This window comes from Spinacia oleracea, chromosome 5 (assembly GCF_020520425.1).
Source record: "Spinacia oleracea cultivar Varoflay chromosome 5, BTI_SOV_V1, whole genome shotgun sequence".
In the NCBI taxonomy this organism is placed as follows: Eukaryota; Viridiplantae; Streptophyta; class Magnoliopsida; order Caryophyllales; family Amaranthaceae; genus Spinacia; species Spinacia oleracea.
The window spans coordinates 47,459,725-47,473,134 of NC_079491.1; the positions used below are offsets into that span (position 1 = coordinate 47,459,725).

The 13,410-nt window shown below is 37.1% G+C and overlaps 1 protein-coding gene across 1 annotated transcript; it reads left to right on the forward strand.

The window, feature by feature from the left end:
- On the forward strand, positions 1–768 carry LOC110790020 (uncharacterized). Its single transcript, XM_021994763.1, has 2 exons — positions 1–229; positions 311–768. Exons 1-2 carry the CDS (start codon positions 1–3, stop codon positions 766–768), a joined length of 687 nt encoding a protein of 228 aa, XP_021850455.1.
- Positions 769–13,410: the final 12,642 nt, after the last annotated feature.

The following is a 13,410-nucleotide window of genomic DNA, read 5'->3' on the forward strand; positions in this document are numbered from 1 at the left end:
ATGTATGACCACCAGAAAACTGTGATATTGCCAAAAGCTCGTTATGATTGGTTGCATTTAAGATTACAGGATTTTAAATCTGTGAGTGAATATAACTCAGCCATGTTTAAAATTACTTCTCAACTGAAATTATGTGGAGAGAAAATTACTGATGCAGATATGTTAGAAAAAACATACTCCACTTTTCATGCAAACAATGTTGTCCTGCAGACACAGTATCGAGAAAAAGGTTTTAAAAAATATTCTGAATTGATATCTTGTCTTCTTGTGGCTGAATAAAATAATGAGTTGTTAATGAAAAATCATGAAGCACACCCTACTGGCTCAACTCCATTCCCTGAAGCGAATGTGACATCCTATAGCGGGAAAATATCAAAGAATAAAGACCATGCCAGCAGCAGTGGTCGTGGCCAATGGCGAGGCCGTGGGCGTGGACGTGGTTTTGGTGGCTATGGTAGAGGTCGTGGAGGTTATTACAAGAGCTCACATTCCCACCAGAAGTGGGACCGCAAAGATGGTAAAGGTGAGAGAGGAAAAAGTGACAATGTGATCAGTGTTTGTTATCGTTGTGGAGGAAAAGGCCATTGGTCACGCGTATGTCGCACTCCAAAACACCTTGTTGACCTTTATCAATCATCATTGAAGAAGAAAGGAAAGAATGTTGAGACCAATCTTGTATTTGAAGATGGCGAAGGTGATTTTGAGTCTAGTGATACAACTCACCTAGAAGTTGCAGATTTCTTTAATTCCCCTGAAGGGAATAATTAAGTTTTTAATATGTTGTGTTGGATTTGGTATAGAATTGTAGTATTTTAATTATGACATTATGTGTTTAAGTTATGAACTTTGTGATTGTATTATGACTTTATATTCTGTGTGTTTTCTAAGATATTGTATTATTTTGGGTGTTTTATTTTATAATGGTTATTTTGGACATGTTTAGTTTTGTGACACATATTTTTATTTATTTTGGACATGTTTAGTTTTGTGACACATATTTTTATTTACTTGAAGAATATGAATGCCTCTCAAGGTCAATGGGAAATAAATGATGAAGAATTGTGTCTTGCAGACAGTGCAACTACTCATACTATACTTAAGAATAAGAAATATTTCTCTCAATTGATGATGAGAAAAACTAGTGTGAGTATTATATCGGGTAGTACAAATATTATAGAAGGCTCCGGAAGAGCAAATATATTGTTGCCTATGGGAACTAAATTTGTCATCATTGATGCATTATATTCTCCCAAGTCTCAAAGAAATTTATTGAGTTTTAAAGATATTCGAAGTAATGGTTATCATATTGAGACAATTAGTGAAGGAAATGATGAATTCCTTCAAATCACGAGCATAACTAATGGCACAAAGACTGTCTTGGAGAAATTACCTACATTCTCCACTGGTTTGTACTACACGAGAATTAATTCTATTGAAACACATGCTATAGTAAACCAGAAGTTTACTGATAGCTTCATAGTTTGGCATGACCGGTTAGGCCATCCCGGTTCAATAATGATGCGAAAAATCATTGAAAATTCTTATGGGCATTCATTAAAGAGCCAGCAGATTCTCTCTAATAATTTTTCTTGTGTTGCTTGCTCATAAGGAAAGTTGATAATTCGGCCATCACCAGCTAAGATAAATTTTGAATCAATCAATTTTCTGGACCGTATACAAGGGGATATTTGTGGGCCAATACATCCCCAATGTGGACCATTTAGATACTTTATGGTTTTAATTGATGCATCGACTAGATGGTCACATGTATGTTTGTTATCATCTCGCAACCTGGCGTTTGCGAGATTACTTGCTCAATTGATTAAATTAAGAGCACATTTTCCAGATACTCCTATTAAGTCTATTCGTCTTGATAATGCTGGTGAATTTACTTCTCAATCTTTCAAATGATTATTGCATGTCCATTGGGATAAATGTTGAACATCCTGTAGCACATGTTCATACACAAAACGGTCTTGCTGAATCATTAATTAAACGCATTCAGTTGATTGCTAGACCGTTACTAATGAAATCTAAACTCCCAATTTCTGCTTGGGGACATGCTATATTACATGCAGCAGCATTAATTCGCATCAGGCCAACAAATTATCATAAGTTCTCCCCATCACAATTGGTTTTTGGTCAGGAACCAAATATATCCCATTTTAAAATTTTTGGATGTGCAGTTTATGTCCCTATAGCTCCACCACAACGCTCCAAGATGGGTCCTCAAAGGAGGTTGGGAATATATGTTGGATTTGATTCCCCATCAATAATCAAATATCTTGAGCCAACTACAGGGGATTTATTTAAGGCTCATTTTGCTGATTGTCATTTTAATGAGTCAGTTTTCTCATGTTTAGGGGGAGAAAATAAACAGCTGGAGAAAGAAATTAGTTGGAATGAATTATCATTGTCTCATCTTGATCCTCGTACTAAGCAATGTGAACTAGAAGTTCAAAAGATAATTCATTTACAAAGTTTAGCAAATCAGTTGTCAGATGCTTTTACTGACCCAAAGAGAGTGACTAAGTCACATATAACAGATGTGAATGCTCCAATTAAGATTGAGGTCCCAGAAGGACAAAATGAAGTTGCTAATGAGTCTAAGGCACGCCAGAAGCGTGGAAGACCAATAGGTTCCAAAGACAAGAATCCTCGAAAAAGGAAAGGAGCAATGGTTGATGATGGTCAAATTGAGGATGCGATCAATTTTAAAGGACCTCTAGAAGAGACTTTAGACATGATAGAAGATGAAATTCAGGTACCTGATAATGAAGAAATTTCAACAAATTATATCATGTCTGGAATTACATGGAACCGAAATCAAATCGACGTCGGTGATGTTTTTGCATGCAATGTAGCATTAAATGTTGTGGATGATGATGAGGATCATGAACCAAAGTCTATTGAAGAATGTAGACATAGAGATGATTGGCCAAAGTGGAAGGAAGCAATTGAATCAGAATTGAAATCTCTTGCAAAAAGAGAATTATTTGGACCTGTAGTCCGTACACCTGAAGATGTAAAGCAGTGGGACATAAATGGGTCTTTGTGCGAAAGAAAAATGAAAATGGTGATATTGAAAGATATAAAGCAAGATTAGTTGCACAAGGATTCTCACAAAGACCTGGTATTGATTATGAGGAGACATATTCTCCTGTGGTGGATGCAACAACTTTTAGATATATAATTAGTCTGGCAATGAGAGAGGGACTTGACTTACGCTTAATGGATGTAGTCACAGCTTATTTGTATGGTCCACTGGATAATGATATCTATATGAAACTCCCAGAAGAATTTAAGTTGCCAGAAGCAACAAAATCAAGTTCTCGAGAACATTTCTCTATCAACTTGAATAGATCTCTATATGGATTGAAACAATCTGGGCGTATGTGGTATAATCGCCTTAGTGAGTACTTATTGAAAGAAGGCTATAAGAATGATCCTATTAGCCCATGCATTTTTATAAAGAGATTTGGATCAGGATTTGTTATAATTGCAGTGTATGTTGATGATCTAAACATTGTTGGAACTCCTGAAGAGATTTCCATGACCGTGGAATGTTTAAAGAAAGAATTTGAAATGAAAGATCTTGGAAAGACAAAATTTTTCTTGGGGTTACAAATTGAGCACCTAAAGAATGGAATCCTTGTGCATCAAACACATATACAGAAAAGGTGCTAAAAAGGTTCTCTATGAATCAAGCACATCCATTGAGTAGCCCTATGGTTGTAAGATCACTTGAAGTGGATAAGGACCCTTTCCGTCCTCGGGAAAATGATGAAGAAATTCTTGGTCCTGAAGTACCATACTTAAGTGCAATTGGAGCATTGATGTATCTTGCTAGTCATACAAAGACCTGACATATCATTTTCTGTGAATTTGTTAGCAAGGTTTAGCTCATGCCCAACCCGTAGGCATTGGAATGGGATTAAACATGTACTTCGTTATCTACAAGGTACGAAAGATATGGGTTTGTTCTTTCCTAATTTATCAAAAGAAGGTTTAGTTGGTTTTGCAGATGCAGGGTATTTATCAGATCCTCATAATGGCCGATCACAAACTGGATATCTATTCACATGTGGAGGTACTGTCATTTCTTGGCGTTCTATGAAGCAAACTATTGCAGCTACTTCCTCTAACCTTTCTGAGATTTTAGCAATTCACGAGGCTAGTCGTGAATGTGTATGGCTAAGATCTGTGATTCAGCATATAAGAGAAGATTGTGGTTTATCTTCCGGGAAAGAGGCACCAACAATTTTATATGAGGATAATGCAGCATGTATTGCACAGCTCAAGGAAGGATACATCAAAGGTGATAGAACAAAGCACATCTTACCAAAATTCTTTTTCACTCATGAACTTCAGAAGAATGGCGATATAAATGTCTTGCAGATTTGTTCAAGTGAAAATTTGGCAGATTTGTTTACTAAGGCGCTTCCTACTGCTACATTTAAAAAGTTGGTTCACCTCATTGGTTTGCGCAGTCTCAAAGATCTTTAGTGATGTTGTCATTAGGGGAAGTAAATGCGCGCTGCACTCTTTTTCCCTTAACCATGGTTTTTCCCACCGGGTTTTCCTGGTAAGGTTTTTAATGAGGCAGCATTTTATGCGCATTGTAAGGCATTGTATTGTTTTGGATAATGGACATCCAAGGGGGAGTGTTATAAAATACATATATTAGAATGGATGACCATTATATATTATATATATGCCTATGGATATGGATGAATATAATAAAACTACCGTACCGTTTCTCTCTTCCTCTCTATCTCTTTCTCTCTACGACCGAGCAGGGTGAGCAAGACGAGTAGTAGGTAGAGGCGTGCTACATCGCTGGTAACCAGCGATCTTTTGGCTCCATACCCAGGGCAAAAGCGTCATTTTACAGGTAATGTTCACTTTGTCAACAAAGTAACTTCAAAAGTTACTGCTCTTCGTTCCTCATCCCTGAGCTCTCAATCTCTCTCTTGCTTATGCTTCTCCGACATAGACAAATCCTCTCCGACGAAGCCGTTACCTCTCCGACAACCACCATCAAGCCGTTTCCTCTCTTCTCAGTTCAAAAACGAAGTTTTCTTCTCCTTCTCTGTTCAAATACGAAAGTCGCCTTCAATATGTGGCTGGAGGTTAGTAATTCAAATCTAATTTGTTGAGTAATTCAATTTTAATGGGTTGTTGTTGAAGTTCTTTAATTGATTATTGAAATTGTCTTCTTGACGAAATGAAAATTATCGTCAATTGATGGTTGTTAGTAAATTTGGGGGTTTATTCTAGGGTTTTAGTAAATTTGGGGGTTTTAGTAAAATTATCGTCAATTGCTGCCTTTTCATATGTGTTCTTCATTTGCTTTCTTCTCGCACAAATTTTCATTGATAATCAAATGTATGGCCTAATATTCTGCTCGGCTTTGGATGAAACTATCTCATTGAGGACTGAGCAACAGGTTCTTATGTTTTCGATCTCAAGCGTTTAGAAAACTGTTGTTTTAGGTTAATCTTGATCAACTCTTCTGGGTTTTGATCAAGCGTTTAGAAAACTGTTGTTTTAGGTTAATCTTGATCAACACAAGGAACGGATACCCAAATATAGCTGTGTCTTTGCAGTTAATCTTGATCAACTCTTCTGGGTTTTGTTTTTTATTGCTGGGTTTCTCTTCAATTTGGATATTTTTCTTGATTTTTCAATTCAATTTCACTCATGCCGACTCTTATCAATCACTGTGGTATGTTCTCCGTTCCTTGTGTTCTTGATAAATTTGCTAATTTCTGTGGTTTGATTACTGGGTTTGCTTTCTTTAATTGAATTTTCAATTGGGTTATTATTTAATTTTGTTAGAATTTGATTACTGAGTTTGCTTTCGTTTATTCAATTTTTATTTGGGTTAATTATTTAATTTGTTAGAATTTGATTAGTGTGTGATTATATCATGTCCTAATGTAGTTAGTTTCTGATTTGAAATTGATTATACAGTAGTCGTATGAATTGTTGATTAATTATGGCCATATACTTTGAATTTCATCGAATTGGGTATTTGTATTTGGGTGCTAGGATTAAATTTTGTTTAGGGTTAAGGCTTTCAACTAGCTAAATCATGATTAAAACTGATGAACTGATTTCTTATAGTTATGACTAGACCTGTCAAACGGGTCGGTCGGGTCGGGTTGTAAAAAATTACTTTCGGGTTCGGGTTGAATCAGGCCGGTCACTTTCGGGTTCGGGTTTACAAATGCTTGTTCAAGACCCAGAACTTTCGGGTTCGGGTCGACCCAACGGGTTGAGAGATTTTAAAACGCGCATTATATTTTCATTAATTTAGGTGATAAATATACAAAATATTGGCACAAATTAACAAATTTTCCTACGAAAGTTTATATTTAGTCAAATTCAACGATAAAATGACGTATAATTCAAATTAAAATCATATTACACACAACAATAGTAAAAACAAGTTGTCTATTATGCTTAAATTTTCTCATATTCTCATTTATTACTATAAATACAATGATTTTCAATCGGTCGGGTCCAAAACGGGTTCGGTCGGGTTTTGACCCATTCCTTTTTGGGTTGTTCGGGTTCGGATAAAATCGGGTTACGGGTCACAAAATCTTGTTCAGGACCCAGTATTTTTGGGTCGGGTTCGGGTCGGTTTTCGGGTCGGGTCGATTTTTGACAGCTCTAGTTATGACCATGCTTGTGAAATCAGTGAGTGTGCTTTTCAAATTAGTTAGACAAAATATTCTTAATCTTGGATTAGGAAAATTTGTAAGTATTACCTACTCATTTACTTCTTAATATTGAACATTTTTCAAGTGTTTTTTATGGTATTTAACAAATTAAAACCTTAAAATTTATGGTATTTAACAGATTAAAACCTTAAAATTTATGGTATTTAACAGATTAAAACCTTAAAATTTACAAGCTTGATGTAAATTGCGCAAATACAAAGCCAACAAAAGCTACAATAAGAATAGAGAAACATGAAAGGTTATACCGTATTAGGTAGACAAATTAACCACCCTTGAGAAAGAAATGCAGGCTTTCAACTTAAAGTATCTTTGTATGCAATGTGATTAAAGTATCTAAGGGTATGTTCCCTTTGTTGCTGATGGTTCTTTTGTTGCTGTAACAAAGTAGATATCATAGTTGGTAAGAAACTTATGCTATTCTCAGTACATCTAATTTTGTACTCTGTATTATTATTAGGTTTATCTGAATGAGGAAGGGGCCGTGGACGAGGAAGGGGTCGTGGACGAGGGAGGGTAGAACCACAACTAAGTGCAAGAAAGGTATGTTCCTCCCCTCTCCATCTTCTTTATATGTCAAATGGGTGTTATTTGTGAGTTAATTTTTATGTGTTTTATAATAGTTAAACTTCGATAACACCGACTTTGATGAGGAGCCTAGTGGAAGTGATTCTGAATATACCGGTCAAAGTGATGAACAGGTAACTTAATTCCAAGCATTACCGTCTTTTTACTTGTATAGATCTTATGAAGTTGTTTCATTTATTCTTATTTGGATGCAGCCATCCCCCGAGAAAAAAGAGCTTCCTAAAAGAGCAAAGGTGGTTGCTAATGTGTGTAGAGTAAGTGGTCATTTCCTTGTTGAATATCTAGTGAGTTTACAAGAATTGAAATAATTTAATTTGTGTTATTTAACTCAGGATAATAGTAGCACTAAGGGGGGTATGATGAAGGCGGCTAACACAGTTATTCAAAAACGCTCTCAGGAGATGAATAAAAAGGTAGGACCACTTTGACGACTTTCATTAAATGAATGTCTTAGTGTGAGTGATGTGAAACTGATATTCTTATTTTTGTGTATGCAGCCTCCTAATCAGAACTGTGCTGTTGAGGCCCTTGGAAGAATATTAGGAGCGTTCGATGATAGGAAAAGGAACTTAGTTAATGAGATGGGATTTGCTGGCCTATTTAGTATGATTGATAAAAGGCTACCGTCAAACCTAACCTATTGGCTATGTACAAGGGTAGATGTGGCTCTCAAGTCTTTTATGTCTCCAGACGGGGTCCAGTTTCCTCTAAACCCCATTCAAGTCCATTGGGTTCTCGGGATTCCAATGGGACCGAGACCGGTCCCAACTACAACTGTCGATGAGAATCTTGAAAAAGACATTATGAATAAGTACCAGACTGTACACAAGAAAGGTGGTGGCATAACCAAAAAGACTTTGATGGAATATGTGGAGGGTCCTTGTGAAGATGACAACGAGTTCAAGAGACTCTTTTTGCTGCTTGCTTTAGACTCGGTACTTACCCCCACCACATGTCATCGACTGAGTATGAAATTTTTCCACTGTGTTGCTGTTGCACATAAAGCCTCTGAGTATGACTGGTGTAGTCTTGTCCTTGACCAATTGTTGCATGCTGTTGGAAGCTTCAGTACACGGTTCTACGCAGATGGTTATGCTAGAGGATGTGGTGGATGCTTAATATTTCTGGCAGTAAGTTTTTAATCCTTATGAATCATGTCTTATCATTGCATTTAATATCTTTATACCACTTTATCATATATTTTTATATGATTGCATTAAAAATTGGGTTCTTTGTAAAGTAAAGTTGGAAAGTAACGTTTATGCGTTGACAGATTTTCTACCTAGATCGACTTAAGAGACCGCCTGTTGATTGGGGTGTGTTTCCGAGAATGAGGGTATGGACAATAGAAGAGATGAATAAGGCACAGAATCTGGATCGTCTTCCATCCCGGGATTATGGGTGTGTAGGGGTAAGTAATATTCATTGAAATGTCTAGTTATTCGTAACGTACTTATAATATTTATCTTGTATTAAAATATTTATAATGTATGTGCATAGTGTGTTGATGTCGCTTACGGCCATACCCATCCAATGATGAAGGATATTATGCCCGGGAAGAGGATAACCTCGACTGAGGTTGATAAGGTGATTTTATGGAGTTTATTGAATTTATTATTAATAACTGCTACCTTTATATTTACAATAAGTAGATTCTCAAACTTTACCCAAGTGTGATACCAAGTGAAGTGTGAACTCAAACTTTACTAAGTGTGATACTATATAAATATATATGATAGTATATTATTGTTTTTGACAGTATATACACCTATGTGACTGTATTTAACTAATATGACAAAATTTGTGCTTAGTGACAGTATACATCTACATTGTGACAGTATACATCTACATGGTGACACTATACATCTACTATTTGACAGAATATGGCAAAGTTGAAAACTTGTTGGTGTTGTAATGTAATTATGTAGCTGAAAATTCCCATGAGACTGAGGTGGTGGTCATTGTCTTGTATAATTAAAACATGCCAAGAACTCTGCTGTACTTTATTGATTCTTCACTAATGCATTGTCATTTATCCAATGACATTACCTTAACTCTTGCATTGCTATTTATGGTTATTGTATCCCTTTTCCCTTTCCCTTTCATATTCCATTTTATTGATACACACCTATACCTATGACTATTTCCCTTATTTCTCATTTCCTTCGGGTTCTACACTTCACTCTTACCAACAATAGTAGCATGTATAACTAGTGAAGATCTAGAATAGACTCTCTGGACTAGAAGTTGTGAAACTATCAAAACCCCCAACTTTGTACAGTCGCCTCAGTAACAACAATACAAATGTACAATATGCTCTCCTAAAAGCCATTTGACATGTAGGTTAGAACTTCTTGTGCACAAGATTTTGTTAGAGGCTGTTGTGCGTGTGTGTGTGTTCCTTTCTGAAGTTACTGTAAGCATACATGTATCGGTTTAACCTTCACTCGTCCTAACCCTTCCTCTCCCCCCAGCCCGGACCTACATGTCCTTACTGACTAGCAAATCATGCAGACTCTGATGAAATGCTATTTTAGCCAATCATCATTGTCCCACTCCACTTGTAAGTTCCCCTAATAGCAAAACCTTAAAGTTTAGCCTGGGAATCTATTTGCATGAAGGGGAGCTCAGCGAAATTGCAAAAATCACTACCTGTCTTAAAAACAAAGAATAACTAGAACTTGAGATATGCGAGCAGCTTCCAGTCTTAGGACTATATAGATGAATCATACACTAATCATTTTTGATACTATAACTGCTATAATTTCTTGAATCATTAATCTTATATTTGTTACATATCTATTTTGACAGTATATAATTTATTTTTGACAGTGTATAATTTATTTTTGACAATATATAATTCATATATGACAGTATTGAAGGAAATAATGCCCTTGGTCCAAGTATGCATTCTATGTTAAGTCTAATAAATGCGGTTCAGTATTAATTAACAAGTTAATAATTCAGTGAGATCAAGTGAGCTGAATGCCTAGCTAGAGGCCGCTTCAGTTCAAGTGGAATTAATGATATTAATCCACAGCTTACTCTTGACTGAACCCGTAGGGTCACACAAATAGTACGTAAACGGATCAAGTATTTAATGGCATTAAATACTCCATCTATGAATATTCGGAACCGACGGATCTTGGTTTCAGTGGGAGCTAAGATCGTCACAGGCAAGAAATGAATACTCCGGAAACGATGATATTGCCGGAAACGGAAATATGGATCGTATCGGAAATATGAATATTATCCAAGTCGTAGATGTTGCCGGAAACGGAAACATGGTACGTATCGGAAAATATTATTGGAAATGGAAATATTACCAGAATCGGAAATATTACCGGAAACGGAAATATTGTCAGAATCGGAAATATTGCCGGAATCGGAAAATAATTCCGGAAACGGAAATATTAAATATTTGTTCGAAACGGAAATTAATTCCGGAATCGGAAATATTAAATATTGTTCGTATCGGAAATAGATTCCGGAAATGGAAATTTAATCGGAAGCGTATCGTACGAATTAGCATCGGACGAGGCTTGCCGGACGAAGGCCCAGCACGAAGCCGGGGCCAATCGCCCAGCAAGCATGCGCGCCACAAGCCCAGCCAAGGCAGCGCCCAGGCCTACCGCAAGGCAGGCCCAGCGCGCGCCAAGGGCCACGGCTGCGTGGGCCGTGCTACGCGGGCTGCTGCTCGCACGCGCATGGGCAGCCCTTGTGGCTGCCGTGTGTGTGTGAGTTTGTGCTCATGCGTGATTCCTAAATGTACAAGAGTCAGTGTATGATTAAATTTCTATTCCTAATTGGATAAATTAATTAAATAGAATTCATGTAGGATTCTAATTTCAATTAATTCGTATCCTACTAGGATTACGATTCCTTTTCCATAACTCTATAAATAAAGGCCTAGGGGTCATAATTTATACACAAGTTTCAAAGTATTCAAAAGTGAGTTTTTTGAGAGAAAATTAAAACACACATCTTGCTCATAAAGTGCCGAAATTTTCTAGTACCTTAAGGGCGATTCTAGTTGGTCAATCTTAAGGCGGATCCGGACGTGCTGTGGACTATCTACGGAGGGACGACACTTGGAGTCCTAAAAGACTTGTTCTTGTTCGGTTCGGGCGCAGCTAGGGAGGGCACGCAACAAAGAGTATGCATCTAAATTATGCTATATGATTATGTGTAAATAATATGTTGTCCTGGGTTAATGGTTGTTTCCGCATGATCTATGTAGTGTCATATGTATCATAACCTAACAGTGGTATCACGAGCCCCTTATTATTTTCATAATCTAAATTGCATGAACATGGTTAAATATTACAAATTTGCAAGAATTAAAAGGGGTGATTAATTTTCGTAATTGTTAATTAATTGCAAATTGCGTTTATTTAATTATATGTACGCAGTTTTTCGGCAGTTTCTTCATTACTCATCCGAATTGAGTGATTTTTGTGTCAATTCCGCATGTAAAAGGCATTCTAAAATTTTGACAAAAATAGTATTTTTCTGCCGAACCCAGAATTCTCAAATTCGAAGCCTAACTATGACTTTTCGAAGGTTTTAGTTTTTCGAATGCAAAATTTCGTAAATTTAAGATGTTAAATTAAATATTTGCGATTCTTGTTGATAAATCTTGAATTTTTGATTGACCTACTGCATATGTTTAACAAGTTTGAATGCCTAGTCTTGTTAATTATGCAATCTAATTATTAATTATGATTAATTTGTTGAAAATTAGAATAATTTAGAATTAATTTGATTTTCATAATTAATTGTAATTTAATTAGAAACCTATGATTAAAAACCACCATAAAAATTGTAAATTTACGATAAATTTTAAATTTTTATGACCTAGACTTGAATCCATAACAATCGGAAATCAATTGGATAATAAATTTTCGATTTTTTCGCCCTAAAATTATGAAATTAATAATATTTATTAATTTGTCATTAATTTTAAATATAAATTTTAAATTTTTATGCGATTCGTTCAAATAACTTGCACGCACGAAGCAATGGACGCTTCGTGTTACCCTTAAGGGGTGTTGTATAATGCGGGCATGCGACGACGAGCAAGGGAGCTCGTCGCCCGTGCGGCACGAATGCAATGAGCAAGGGCGTAGTGCACGAGCACAAGGCAGCAGCCCTGCCTTGTGTCGTGTGCCACGAGCAATGAACGAATGGGCATGGGCGAATGGCAAGCCAAGGCAGTCGCGTGTGGGCAGCAAGCGAGCTGCGCCACAACGCGCGCTGCCTCGCACAAGAGCGCGCAGCCTCGCGCGCAGCGAGCGCAAGCTCGCGTGCCACGAGCGCTGCGCCCAGCACTGCTCGCGCGCGCAGCGCGCGATGTCGCTCGCCCAGCGAGCGATGTCGCGCCCCAGCGAGCGATGGCTCGCGCGCGCAGCGCGCGATGTCGCTCGCCCAGCGAGCGATGTCGCGCCCCAGCGAGCGATGGCTCGCGCGCACAGCGAGCGAGCCAGCGCGCCCAGCGAGAGATCTCGCGCGCGCGCACTGCGAGCGATAGCTCGCGTGCGATGGGGCGCTGTGCGGAGGCTTGCGATAGGACAGCAGCAGCTATGCAACGGGCGCATGGGCTGCGCGCACATGGCCAGCAATGGCTGTGTGCGTACGGCCCATGGGCGTGCAACGCGTAGGGTGTTTTGCGTTACGATTAGATCGTTTTGAATGTTTAATTTGAAAATTTCAGTTCACGTAATTTTAATTAATTTTAAAATTAATAATTTGAATTAATTTCTTGGATTTTAATTTTGAATATTATAATTATAATAAATGGAATTTATTCTAATTATTTTACTAAAATTAAAATCATGAATTAATTTAAATACGACTGAAATTAAATTAAATTTTGGATTCAATTATAAATTGATATGAGCTTTAAATTTTAATTAAATTTGTATGTTTCCGGTTGGACTAGAAATACATTTTTATGTTTAAAATTGGTAAAGCATATGAATTTATTGGTTTAAGTGGGAGCGCTTTTTAGTCATAAACTCTTGATTAGGTCTACAAATCCTTAAGGTTAAAACAACTTGATTAGAATTAATAA

Bases quoted from the DNA above. Each gene is read 5' to 3' on its own strand.
- LOC110790020 (XM_021994763.1), top strand. From the start codon at position 1: ATGTATGACCACCAGAAAACTGTGATATTGCCAAAAGCTCGTTATGAT. The intron at 230-310 runs GTTTTAAAAAAT...AAAATCATGAAG, and splicing joins GACACAGTATCGAGAAAAAG to CACACCCTACTGGCTCAACT.